At 39.0% G+C, this 14,844-nt stretch overlaps 1 protein-coding gene across 1 annotated transcript in view; it reads right to left on the bottom strand.

Annotated features, from left to right (window-relative positions):
• Nucleotides 1–14,844, bottom strand: part of arhgef17 (Rho guanine nucleotide exchange factor (GEF) 17) — a 91,760-nt gene that overhangs the window by 17,332 nt on the left and 59,584 nt on the right. The window contains exons 3-4 of the mRNA XM_084718125.1: nucleotides 7,659–7,736; nucleotides 1,265–1,447 (exon numbers count right to left, since the gene is read on the bottom strand). Coding sequence (XP_084574251.1) covers nucleotides 1,265–1,447; nucleotides 7,659–7,736 — 261 coding nt within the window. The remainder of the gene's footprint in view (nucleotides 1–1,264; nucleotides 1,448–7,658; nucleotides 7,737–14,844) is intronic.

Genomic DNA, 14,844 nt, shown 5'->3' with positions numbered 1-14,844 from the left:
CATGGGATGCTAACACCAATGCTAGGTTTGACAGAGGCTCAATAACATCTCTACTTTTTAAGGAAACTTTGAAGTTTTGGGTGGGGTGGCACTGTCCGTATAAAACAAGAGCAAACTGGACAGGTTTGTTAAAACTGGGTGACAAGATACCTGGGGAGCATACGTTCAGTGTTACTCACATGACGGACCAGTACAGCACGAATGTAGCTCACAAGATTATAGGACACCCACTGCACCCTCTATGGCCTGAATATGTCATTTTATCTTCAGGGTGAAAGGTGAAGCATATATACCCAGGGGGCGGACTAAAAAAGGCATCACAACCTTTATCAGATGCTTAACTATTAACTTAACTTAACTTAACTTAACTTAACTTATCTATCTATCTATCTATCTATCTATCTATCTATCTATCTATCTATCTATCTATCTATCTATCTATCTATCTATCTATCCATCTATCCATCCATCCATCCATCCATCCATCCATCCATCCATCCATCCGTCCATAATTCAGCACAAAGGTGTTGTAAATAAAACAGGTTTTGTGCCGTTCAAGCAGTAACTTATTGACGGTCCCTAAGTTAACTGACATCTGATCACGTAGAAGCAGGATGAACAGGAGACGTCTTGTACAGTAATTATTCAGTGCTTAATTACTATGGGATCACTGTCACACACTCTTTAATGAACCGGATGGACAAGATACACAGAGTAGGATACAAGTACAGCAGTTTTAATAGTGTTTGATCTATTAATCAGGTAAAATATCTGCACTGATATCTCTATGAGGTTCGGTATCCTGACCTATTTACTTCTGAAATCTAAGGTCACCCAGCTTCCATAGAAACACAATTTTGTTTGCCTCATGATCTTGCAGAAATTGTGAAGATTTCATTCCTCCATTGCCTTCACATTGCTGTGCCTGCATCATAATGTACATGCTCTTAGTCTAAGTGCACCAAAGCAGCTGCTGATAAATGGCACAATCGCTTTGGTGTAAAAGAAAAAGCCTAAGCTTTGGTCACAACTTTCAACAAAGGCAGCTACCAAAAATACACCGGCGGCCCGTCTTTGAGTTTGACAGGGAGAACCCTGAATACATAACCTCCAGAAATGTAGAATAGTTGGTTTCACCTCTAAAATTGGACTATTACTAAATTCAAACAGACAAAATGAAAGATATGAATTCTATTTTCCACAATAAAAGAAAGCTTTAAAGATAGCAGGAGAAGACATATCATTTATCGTCATCTGTACTCACTGATTGGATGAGGATGTGTCCAATGGTCTGCCTATCGTGCCACTGGCCGACGCAGCCGGAGACTTGCTCCAGGAAGTCCTCGTGGTGCTCCAGGATCTCTGGGATCTGGTAAAACATCTCGTCCACCAGCAGAGGGTCCACGATGGAGCCGCTGTCCGGCTGTTTGAGAGGACGCATGTAGCCCTGTGGGGACAAGACAACCAACTAATTACTGACTGTTTCAGATCATTCAAAACATGCATGACATTAAACTCTGTGTGTGTTGGCAGCAATTTCTTTGACAACTTTCAAGCTTTGAGAAATAAATTCAGAGTAACTGTTCCTAATAATCATTTATGGGTTCAAAAGAAATAGCACTGATATTTAATGCTGTTGGAGTGTGGCATCTAACTATTCCTGCCAGGGGATCATGTGATTGCTTCCATGTGTGTGATCAACGTAACAAACGTTTTTGTGCATATAGATGACTGTATGCTGAAGGACCTCTGAAACCTTGAAAAAACCTCGCAACCTTGGGGCTGCAAGTGATCAATAACTGCTTCAGTTTGAAATTTTGTTTCAGTTAGGAACAACTAATGTGGAGTCGAGTTAATGTTGGCAGAACTTTGCAAACCTCCACTGGTTGCATTGGGCAGTTGTAGTGACATTGCAGTAGGTGCTTCACCATCCGCTGCTTGCAGGGATCTGTAATCTGAGTTTACTCCTCTAGTTCAAACTGAATTCACACAATGTTAACAGGAAAACTCACTATTCATTGGTCTTAGTTACAGCAGACAAATAGTGTAAAATAGCTATGAATTTGTATTCTATATTTTTTGTTTCTAATGTTCTATTTTATATATTTCCTCTTGTATATATTGCTTGTTCACATATATTTTTTACTGTTTTTATTGATGCTGCTTTTTTTCTTATGCCATAAACTTTGCTGCTATAACAGAAAATAAACGTTGACTTATTTGAAGTTTTAAGTAACCATTACATTTGTGACTTATGTCATATAACATGCTTATTTTAACACAAACTATGATCCTTTCCAAAGTCTAATCAAGTAGTTTTGTTGCCTTTTACAACATTAATCACATTTAATGTCAAGTGACTTTTGGAATATATTTAAGGTTTGGTACATGTCTGTTGCTGGTACTCTCCAGTGGTCATATATCTAGTTCTGGGAGTCATTGGCAAACAATTTATTTTGTCCTTTAGGCATGAGGACATGTTGACCTGTTATGATTGCAGACTTTCTGCTCCAAGTTTGTTGACACTTGTGACGTCATGGATGTCAGGACACCCTGATACCGCCAACTCAGAATTACAACTGAGGCTGACGTGAACGTTGATTTCCCAACTCGGCTGATCGTAATTACAGTCCGCAATTGTGGTGTAAATGCCAAACAAATTAAGCTGCAAGAAGGCAAATCAAAATTTTGCCTGCATATAATTTCATGCCCTTTTCATCTTTCTTTTCCTCTCCTCCGTACAATTATATTTCCATTTCTTCTCAAGGTAACTCCAGACACTCTGAAATCAGCTTTTGCAGATTTAGCAGTGTCCTTACAAGCCTGTAGCACCACACACACACACACACACACATACGCACACACACACACACACACACATGCACACGTACACACTCACACACCAATCCATTAAAGCTGAGAGAAATTCTGAGATTTAATTTATTGTCTAAAATGAACATGGACAGATGCGACCCTGCGGCTGAAGAAGCTGTAAAGTCCAGTCAGCTGTGCGAAGCTCACTGCCAGACTTCATGACACATTTGATGACTAATCCAATCTGCTGGGTAAAACACTCATATTTAAGAAAGCTGCTGGACAAAGAGGGATTTTAGAGATCTTTACAAAAAGCAGTGATTTCGCTTGCTCTTCCTTCAATAAATGTTTCTTCTTACATAAGAGCTCATTAATTGTATCCCGCAGAGAAGCGTCAGGTTGAAGTGGAGCCTCTGCGTTTTATTCAGGTGGATCTACATATAGTTTTGTAAAGAGAGCCGTTTTTGACTAAAGATGACTAAGAATCTTCTCTGGCACAATGGTGATGATAAAGATGTGACAATTGTACAAAAATTATAAATAGACTGAGGTCATTCACTAAAAACGTCAGCTAATTAATTAACTGTGAGGTAGATAAAGCGTTTTGACATTCTTTGGTTCATAAAGCTTCACAGTGAGCATTTTTCTATTGAAAAACCATTTTAAAAAAAACCGTATGGTCACTGTGAAAAAAAAAGAACATTTTTTCACCGAATATTTGACATTTTTCATTCTCTACAATGTGTAAATAATAGTTTATTGTCACTCTGGAGCCTCACTAAGAAACTACATTCAATATTCTCAGTTGAAAGCCAGAAAAAATGCTACAAGCAGGATTCAAACATCAGCTGTCTGGATGAAAGTCCTGTGTTTAACCCACTCATCCTCTTAGCAATGTAAGTATCTGTGTCGCTCTTTACGATATGTCCCAGAAGGGTTGGACAGATGGACGATGCCGACTTACCAACCCTCCTGATTTCTTTCCCCTTTCCCTCTTTCCTCCCGGGATCAAGATTCCCCTGTATGTCTCCCAATTTTTGACAAATTTTCACACTGTTTTTTCCTCTTTTCATTATCCTAACACGTTTCTGATGCCGTACAGTCGGTATAAGCCCTATATGACTCTAAAAACCTGGGTAACGCAGCTACACCAAACCAGACTTCCTTAGAAAAAATCCTGTTTCTTAATGAAAGTTGGAAAGGAGAGGAAATTGTCTTTATAAGATCTGTCATTTTCTTTTAGGGGCAAAGGGCAAAAAATAAATTAATAAAAGAAAACTGATGAATATTAGTTTATGCCAGTTCACATAAGAGAGACTAATTATTCCCTGGTCTTTCCTGAAAATTAAAAGTAAAATTGAAAATATTCATCATACAACCACCATCATTCAACCTACAACTGAATAAATTAACAAAATGATTAAACAGCTTTGTGTATTGTGACATGTTGATGCTGAGGGTGTTCAGACCGAATATCAACCAGTTTGCCCACTGGGTTCCCTTTTGTGTGTCGCAGCTCATCTTGAAATCAGGTTTGGGTGTGGTCTTTTTTTTTTTTTTGATCTTATTACCTCCTTTTAGTTACTGATACATTACCATTGTTCTTTTTCAGAGCACAGTGAGTAGAGTCAGGTCAGGAGGGTAATAAATAGAGTGTACAACGTCTGACCGTTATGTAGGTCATCATGACTCACATACTGTACACACTGATGATGTCAGTGTTGAGTACGGTGTCATATAGAAACGCTTCAGGATGTCATTAAATTTGTTTTTCCTTTTTTCCAAACTAAAACAGAGTTTTCTAGATTTGGTAACAGAGGGGCATTTTTCCACATGACTTTTTATTTAATTAGGTGCATAAAAATATTTCACATGTGACGGACATTGATCTAAAGCAGTGTTCCTCAAACTTTTGATACCATCTACCACCTCAGAAAATACTGAGGTCTCCAAGTACCACCTTACTGTTCTGTGCCGTCTGGTGTTGGCGGCTGCTGTGGAGACCTCACTGGTTCTTCATTAGCACAAACACAAGTTCACCGTCATCTGCTTCATTTTCAATACAGCTGCTTGAAATATTCTCCAACTGATCTGCTCTTCTCTCCATAATAGCTCCTGTCTGGAGCCACAAAGTGTTTTTGAAGCATTTTTTTTTTTTTTATATATCTCTTCACTTTATCTCTGCTTACTATCTCTTACCTTTTGTCACAGTTTAACTCATAACTACTTTTAATCATGGATGAAGTATGAGGGTGCTGCATGCATGACTTGGACTATGTGGATCAAAATGACACAAAAATAAAAGAAAGTCAAAACTTATTTTAACTTTAATTTCATTAGTTACCTCATATTTTGTTTTCATTTGATGTTTTACAGCCTTTTAAAAATATAATATATTTTTGTAATTATTTATTTAATTTTGAGAAAATATTTCTGATATTCCTCCATGTGCCACTAGAAGTAGCTCACATACCACCAATGGTACATGTACCACAGTTTGAAAACCCAGGATCTAAAGGTTCAAATTTGTGCAGTGTGCAGTTTACAGGGGCTCTAATTTTGACCAAACCTCTTATTTTATTTTATTATTTTGTTATGGCACTAGCTTGGTGAGCAGGAACACCTTCAGTACAGTTTACACAAATCACAATAAACTATAACACTCAATCACAATACTTGTTGAAGTGCAATGCATTTTGATTCGGCACCCAAGTACTGTGAAAGTACTGAATCAGGAGATCGTCTCAACTCCTAGTGAATTCCTGTTCCTATTATCAAAACTCTGTGGTACAAGACTTCTATAAGCTTACATGTATAAATAGTTTTAGTGTAACTTTATCTAAGAGTCAGTGACACTGATTCTGTTACACATTCATTTCACTATTATTTGCTCTTCTTTTAGTTATATTCTGTCTCCACCAACTCCTGAGAAACATCTGGCTCTGAAGCAGCTAAATTCTCCACAGTGTTCACCAGCTAGTCGCTGACTGTCTCCGTCTGGACAGAGACAATACTGAGAGTGGTGACTGTGAACCAAAAAAGTAAAGTTGTTGCTGTAAAACCAAAACAAATGGAGCAAACGATGCTAAAATGCTCCACACTGGAGTCAGTAATAATTACATTATGCATTGTTTTGTCACTATGCGTGACATCCTTTGTATACACATAGTTATTTGACCCACTGTTTTATTTATTTTATAATTTATCTTATTATAAAAACATTGATTGGGGCAGCTCATATTAATCCTTAATGTCAGACCAGATATGCAATCTGACCTCAGCTGACAAAAAAATTGAATCTATTCACAAAATCTTTCACAGAAAGTCCCCCCCCAAAAAAAAAGAAACTGCAGAGAGTCAGATTTCAACTTTGGACAGTGCTGCTGTAGAGCTGTCTCAGCTGAACCACATCTGACACCCACCCTCCTTCAGGGATCTGCACTTTCGCTGCAGTCACCGTGGTAACACTTACTTTCCCTGTGTCGCCATGGGAACACAGCCCAGGATTATTCACTTTGTGGCCACACACACACACACACACAGACACACAGACACACACACATACATAACAGAAACACATGCATAGGAAAAAGCAGACAAAAGTCAGTGTGCGTGTGGGATGTGTGTGTACAATCACACACACACACAGATGTATGCAAACACACAAGCCGTTCGCCCGTACATATGAACGGCGACAGGTTATATAACCGGGTGATCTCAGGTAGTGAAGCGGAGGAGTGTGTGTGAATGTGACTGAGAGGGATGCAGGCTAAGATTTTTTATTTATTTATTTATTTTTTTTTAACTTTCTTTTTATTGATTTTTTCCAATAGAAAAAACAGAACAAACATATGAATATACACACGACACAGGTACAATAGACAGGGTCATCCATAGCAAAATACAATGACAGGTTAACAACGGGCTGGCAGACACCAGGCTACGCAGGCTAAGATTTGGGGTAAAGGTTGGTTCGGGTTCAATAGGTGCAGGATACAGGTGAGTGAGAGTGTGTGGGCAGCAGATAATGCTGATGACAGTGAGATTTGACGGGGTTAGCAGATTAGCCCGACAGGATGAATGACAATAAGTGGATTATGTAACACCTTTGTTACCTACATTTGTTATTCATGTCATCAGCAATCTGTGAAGCCACAACTGTGTGTTTGTTTCTGTGTCTGTGTGATGACAAAACACTAAAGAAGACAGTGTTTGGTTGTCAGTGAACGTTACGTTTAGAACAGAGAGGTAAGAATATCTGCAGTGAACTGTGTGTATATCGGTCAACTGACATTATCAGCATGACATTGGCCTATCACAGCTATATCGGTCTATATCGGACTCAGCATATTTTCTGGTATGTGCGAATATGAAAACTGTTTTTAAACATAAGATAGCACAGATTGTTTTTATTTGTTAGCTTTATAGGCAATATTTTATGTATATTTGATCCCCTTTCTTATTTCAGGTTGCTTTATTTCTGCTATTTTTATTCATAGTTATTTATAAAAATTAACAACGCTAGTGAAAGTTCACTGTTTCAGTGCCCTGATGTCATTTTGGACAATAGAGGTTATTGTTAAACTGTTAAATATCCTGCCTCCATTACATTTCTTTGTCACAAGTGTGAACCACTTCCGAGGCTTCATTGCAAAAAATGTGTTTATGTGTGTGTGTGTCTATATTTTGTATATTATTATTCTGCATAAAGAATATCAGCTGATATTGATATTACCATACTGTATTACTCCATGATGTTGGCTCAAAAATTGCAGTATCAGTTGGGCCCTGGTGTGTGTGTGTGTGTGTGTGTGTGTGTGTGTGTGTGTGTGTGTGTGTGTTACCTGTATGAGAGTGCGTAGTGACTCCACATATGACTGCTCTGTGTCCACGAGGGTCATCATCACATGTTTCCTCATGTCCTGTGAAGACAGAGGAAGAAGAAGGTCAATCATCTCTGCATATTTTCCTCACACACTCACAAAATTATACTGTTATCAGTTATACACACACATGTGCACGCTAGTTTTGGGCTGCTGTTTGACATGCAATACTCCAGGCAGATTGGGACTGTATCAAGTGTAATTAAATATGTTAATGAGTCTTATAGGGACACGGTTTTAATTAACGTAAATTGGCATTAAGCTTTTTCTAATTTTCTGTGACCTTGAAAAGTCTCATAAGGCCTCTCATAAATTCAGTCCAGTTATATTGTTTTATAATCAAGGTGAAAGGTCTTGCGATTTAATTCCTGTCTTCAATTAATGTTTTTTTAATGCATCTCACGTAACTGTAACAGCCTTGTTTCGATTCCCATCAGGAGTTTTATCACTCTCCTCTATCCCTGTGTGTCCTGTCTGTAGCTTCACTGTAAAACGACTGCAATAATAATAATAATAATAATAATAAAAAATTAAAAAGAAGTGATATTTCCTGCCATTTGGATCTTGCTTTAGCCAACTTTCTCCATGCAAAATGTGAAATTAGACAAGTTTAACTTAAAGACTGCAGTTTGCAACTACACACTTCACAAGACTACCACATATTTCATAGCATAAATTAGCAATATAACTATATGGCACCAAAAAATACATTTGAAATATTCAAAACCAGTGTCTCTTTACAGAAATCATGACCCAGTTACTCAACATAATCCACACAGCGTTTTGTGAGCAGCATGTAGGAACTACTTTCTTTCTAGTAGACAGAAAGCAGTTCCTACATGAAACTTTGTGAACAGCAAGCTCTGTGGATTATCTTGAGAAACCAGCCACAAATCAAATGAGAAGTAGATTCGTTTTCTAATAAGAGCAAATACAATTGGATTTCTTTTTGAAACTAGTGGAGTCACACCCTGCTGGCAATTAGAAAAAAAAGCAGGTTCAGAGCATTTACGCACTGGCTTCACTTTTCAGACCCGTCTATGATTTTGACAGGAACCGAGTTCTGGTTTTAGCTCCTAGGTCATACTTTCAGACCCTATAAAAGTCTTTGCTGCTAACACATGGCTTTCATTGTCTTTGCTGTTCTAAATGTTGCTATCTTGGCAAACATATGACTCAAAACGGCAACTGTAGCTGGTATCAGTGTTTTGACTATTAATGGAAATATATCTTAATGATGGTGAAGTTAAATCAACAGTTGCACAGCAGGCTCCCAGCAGTCTATAAAAGCAAGATAACGAGACAGTGGAATGGAGTATGAGCAAGAAGGAGAAACGGAAACTTCACTTTATATGGTACTTTTTTTTATCATTTTGGATACCCACTAAAGTGGAAAAATACTTAGCAGTTGTGTCTTGCCTTTCTGGCATTTTAAACCTCATATTTGTACCTCTGCATGTCTCCTTTCCAACAGAACACACACTCACAGGGACCGGATTAGAGGTCACCGAGGCCAGGAAGTCCACAGAAGCAAAGCATGACTCAGCGGGTCACTCTAACAATGACTCATGGTTTATGGTCCTGCTCCGACTCACAGTGGACACAAATCCAACATATTAAAGCCCGGAAAGAAACAGATGGAACTAGAAGTGTGCTGTCAGCAGAGTGCAGATGTCAGGCAACAGGTGGTGAAGCACCTACTGCAATGCCACCACAACTGTCAGATGCAACCAGCGGAGATTTACAAAGTCCAACAAGCTGGGGAAAGATTTCAAACTGTGCATGAAAAATGGAAATTCTCACTATACATGTATGATTCAGATGAATAATTCAGTGAGAAACATGCTGTCTTCACTTAGAGACTATTTTTACAGCGGAGGACAGAGGACTGATAGAGAGCTGAAAATCATGATGTCACAGTGAAGCTGACCTTTGACCTTTTAGGTGTACAATGTCCTCACCTTAACATTTTATCCTATTAGATACTTGTGTGTATTTTTTTTTTTTGTCATAATCTGCAGATGAAATCTAAAATTATGGCCAAAAATGTGCTTCATGAGGCCACGTGACCTTTGACCTTTGACAAGCAAAGTGTAATCAGTTCATCTTTGAGTCCTAGTGGCCATTTGTGACAACTCTGAAGAAATACCCCCTCGGTGTTGTTGAGCTATCACATTCACAAGAATGAGACGACCCCGGCTGTAAAACTGTAAGGGTGTAAAAGTCATTAAAAAAAGTTTTTCAAGAATTCTAAATCACGGAGGTCCTTCAGCTTACAGTCATGAAAGTGGACAAAAAAAAAAATAGGCTGATCGGTCCAGTAGTATTCGAGTTTAGCTGCGGACAAGCTGTAGGTTCAGTGATCACTCACTGAAGCACGCACTCACTAAAACAATTAAAAGATCCCCTCCAGGCAGTAATGAAAGTGAAAGAGACGCAAAAAGAATAAAAATGGGTAGAAGTCGACGCTAAAGCATCGATTCTGATGCCTCCGCCTGCAACAGTTTCATACAACTGTGACTTTTTGTGTTCCCTGCACCTGATTGAAACCATTGATTCATTATAAATCCTATTTGCAAGTGTCCCAGGAGTTTGAGAATTATGGCTCTATTGATACAGAATACAGTTAATGAGAAAAGATTGCAAGGAAAGAGCTATTACCTTTATTACCTAATAGTATCCAACATAGTTATTTAAAAATATATCAAAGTCAAATATAAAAAATTGACCAAGTTATTGGCATAAGTGTATTTTTAGAGACAGGTTGACATTTTGCGGTCATCTCGAAAGCGTTGGTCTCCAAAATTTAATCAGTTCATGTACCTGTTATAGAGTGTTAGCACACAAGATTTGGTGCAAATCCGTCCACCCGTTCAAAAGTTATCGCGCAAACAAAAATCTGTGACGGCCGGACGCACGGACTCACGTACGGCCGGACAACCGGAGAACAGTATGCAAAGAGAGGAAGAAAGTCAAACATAACAGGGTGTGCTAATATTTCTAACTTGCGCTACAAATAGACACATTTAGCTTTGGTCACGTTACATTTCGATCTTCAACATTGTCAGATAAATCAAAATTGGTGAGCAAATTCTTAAATTTAAACAGAAGTAGCTAAAATATACTTTCCCACAAGCTTTCCCACCAAAATTTAGTACCAGCATTTGAAATATTTGTGCTACAGAGCTGCAATCCATCACTCTTTTCTCTGGAAATAATGTGATGAAGTCCATCCTATCAAGTGATACATGCTATGTGTGTGTGTGTGTGTGTGTGTGTGTGTGTGTGTGTGTGTGTGTGTGTGTGTGTGTGAGACAGAGAGAGAATAACAAGGGGGGTATAATGATCATGGAACAAGTCAAACATATTATCTCAGGGGTCTCGGGGGAGACTCCAAAAATACTCCGGTACCAAACTTGACTTATAAATATCAGCTGAAGCCACAGGCAAAACCCTATGTTGCATATATAACCACAACACACACACACACACACACACACACACACACACACACACACACACACACACACAAAGGCCACAAAACTACACAGATGAGATCTTTTCTCTCTTCCCCAGCTCTCCTCTGCCAGCAGCGCTGTGCCCTATAAATAACTGTAACAATGACTTCCCAGAATGGCCATGTTTAGTGTTTGGCATCTGAAGAGATCCCAGGGGCGCTGTGGGGTACCACCAGAGGGTGAAAGGTGCTGTGTGGATAGAGGAGTGTGTTTCACTGAGTGCATGAAACTGACTGTGTGTGGAAAACTTTTAAAATGGTGTTAAAAAAAAGTGTGCAGAAAGGCTTTATTGTTTTTTTTTTAAACGGTGAATGTGAGGTTGACTTTTACAAGCCACCAGTGACGCGTCCCTTTTGTCGAACACTATTTCTCAAGATCAACACTGCTGTGTGTTCACGCAGTGAAGGATTCAGTCCAAGTCCAGTCCGCCCTGAGATATAAACACAAACATAATGGAGTGGAGTAAATACAGGGCTTCACATGGCTGAAGAGGGAAACGCACAGCGCCACAGTAATCATCCATTTATATTCACCAATTACCTTCCAAATGGGGACGCTCGTCCATTCGAAACACTTCTTGGTTCACAGCAGGCAGCAGCCAGACACTGACTCTGAATCCCAGTCTCTCTAGTATTATATAAAGACACTGTAAAGCAACAATAAATACGTGTTCTGAGTTCAATAAACCACAGAAACATGTTATTATCACCCAGACAAATTTGAATGATTAAAAAAAATGAGCAGTTTTCTCTACTGTGAAACGCCGGGGGTCAGTGTCAAACAACAGAGCCACCAGAGCCAGAGGACGGTAACAGGGTGGTCTTTTTCTTTCTTCAGTGTCTGGTTGTTGAAACTGAAGTGAGCTTAAGTGAACTGCTGGGCTGATCTGGACCGGGAGGGCGAGTGGAGGGGGAGGCGGAGTCATTTGTGTGTTGATTCGTGGGGATAATATATAGTTCTGAGGAACCGTGGCTTCAGCTCGCCATCACCACTTTGGCCACCAAAATGTTTCAAATCACCTCTGAGAGATCATTTGTGTCAAGATTGAAGAAATTCCTTCAAGGTGTTCACAGGAACGGGATGACCTGAAAACATAACGTCTGTAGCCAAAAGTATAAAAGTCATTAAAAAAAAAGAGGTCCTTCAACATTCAGTCATGAATGTCCACAAAACATTTTATTTGATCAGTCCAGCAGGACTTGAGATCCGGTCAAATGTACATACAGTGATCACGCACACACAGAAGTGATTACATGATTCCCTTCAGGTGTTATTACTAATGAAACATTATTATAAAAAAGGTTCAAACCTTCCGTTTGTGTTCAATGTGTGCCTTAAAACCATTAATCATATTTTTTTTACCATAATTTTTCTGCTGAATCGTTTCATCACTATATCTTACAATCAGTTAATCACCCACTTCTCTCAACAGATGATAGTTTGCTGAGGAAGGTGTTAACATGCTGTCAAGTAAAAATAGCAAGCAGCTGCAGACAGGTACAAGTCTGCATGTATTTTGAACTGCAGCAGCGCTGTCGAAGAAATACTACGTGTTTATGTCTGTCTCTCAAATGAAAATCTGATTATCTTGTTCCCTCTGCAGTATTTATGTATTATACAGTTAATGTATTAGAAGCAGGAAACCCCTTGTGGCTACAACTGCAGTGATGGATGCTGTTTCACACACACACACACACACACACACACACACACACACACACACACACACACACACACACACACACACACACACACACACACACACACACACACACACACACACACATGCTGCACTGCACACAAGAACAGAGCTACCTCTGCATGAATTTCTCATACAAATTAACTGTCATTATCGATGATCGAATTAATGAATGCAGATCCACTCCCTCTTTCTCAGCCGTAATGAGTGTGATCCTCAAAGAACTGCTCAGCTGATAATGATGCTGGACGAATGACCCGACGACAAGAAGACGGGGAATAACACGTGAGTTACAATGAGGCAAAAAAAAAAAAAAAGAAAGAGGGGAACTTCCCTGAAGACAGGAATGTTCCTCTGTTCTAAGCTGGTCGTCTTTATTAGATTACACACACACACACACACACACACACACACACACACACACACACACCAGAACATGGTGAAATAATGCTAGGAATGCTAGTTTCATTTTGCTAGCAGGGTTACCATAGTAACCCCAGCTGAGAGGCTGAACGGTCACAGGAAAGGCTCGCTCTCTCACAGCAAAGCTGAAGTCAGGACCCTCTCAGTCCAGACTGAGTCCAGCCTCAGACCACAGAGTTCAACTGGATCCAGTTTAATAAACCAACACTGTAACTGTGGTGACATGATGACGCAGCATGAGTCATGGTTTGATGTTTCACTGTCCTCCCCTGTCAAGCTCTCAAGGCTAAACAGTATAAAGAGTGTCTACTCGACTGTAGTTATATCATTTATTTTCACTTTATTAAAAAAATAATTCGTTTGTTACAACTTGGGTCTTTTTTCGGCATTTGAAAGACAAGGCAAAAAATTACCATTTCGTTTGGAGGTAAAACTTTAAGTGCTACAGTTACAGCTCACCAAACCTGGGAACCAGACGGATCCACGAGCTCAGGTTTTCATTGTCTCTGGAACTTTTGCAAATTAGTATAGTGATGCCAGGCTAAAGCTCACCTGAGTAATAGTCCCTTATTTTGCAGGTAACCTTTGTGTGTGTTTGTGTGCTGTAAGTACCGCAGGTCAAAACCAAACAAGGAAGTTGGTCTGTAAACTGTGATGGACGCCTACAGGACACTTCGTGTAATAAGCAGTGGTGGCAAAAGTCCACACATTCTTTACTCAAGTAGAAGTACAGATACCTGATTTAAAAAAAAAGGCTCTGGCAAAAGTAGAAGTACTGATTCAACTTCTTGTGAAAAGTACAGGCTGAGAAGTCTGTCCTCTGAAGGACATTTCTACTGTCTGTTTCTGTGCAAAGTTAAATGAACCTCGCATTTTTTCTGCAGGTGAGTCTCCCTCTGTTGTCTGTTTTGTCTTTTTATGCCTTTAACGTTGTTTTTTTGTCTTGTTACGTCTTTTTGTCTTTTACGTCTTCGTCATGTTCCAGCTTTTATGTCTTTTTCATCTCTTTTAGTTTTGTTACATCTTTTTGTGTCATTTTTTGGTCTCGTTATTTCCATTGTTTTCGTCGTGTTAAATCTTAAGTCATTTTCATCTTTTGTCTTTTATGTTGTTTTGGTCTTGTTAAATATCGTTATGTTGTTTTCGTTACTAATTCCCCTGAAAAGCATTACAACTAAAGTAATGATCCTGTTTTGAAAACGTAAGGAGTAGAAAGTACAGATATTTGTTTTAAAATGTAGGGAGTAAAAAGTAAAAGCAGCTTGTACACTAGCTTGTATCATCATCCGACTGCTTGTGTTTTTTTGCCTAGTACGGCAGATCTCATCAGTTACTTTGCTAAGTACCATCTTATCATAACTGATAAAAAAAATGATGGTTGAAACTACAAAAAATTAGAGACTAGATTTATCTTGAGAGGTGGTGGAGGGAGTGAAGCGAACACAGGTGTAACAGAAGTTGAACGAGCAGACACAATGGTGAAACTAATAACATTACTGATAAAGAA

This window comes from Lutjanus erythropterus, chromosome 4, assembly GCF_056507025.1.
Source record: "Lutjanus erythropterus isolate fLutEry1 chromosome 4, fLutEry1.hap2, whole genome shotgun sequence".
NCBI lineage: Eukaryota > Metazoa > Chordata > Actinopteri > Lutjaniformes > Lutjanidae > Lutjanus > Lutjanus erythropterus.
This window is presented reverse-complemented; position numbering and strand designations above follow the sequence as displayed.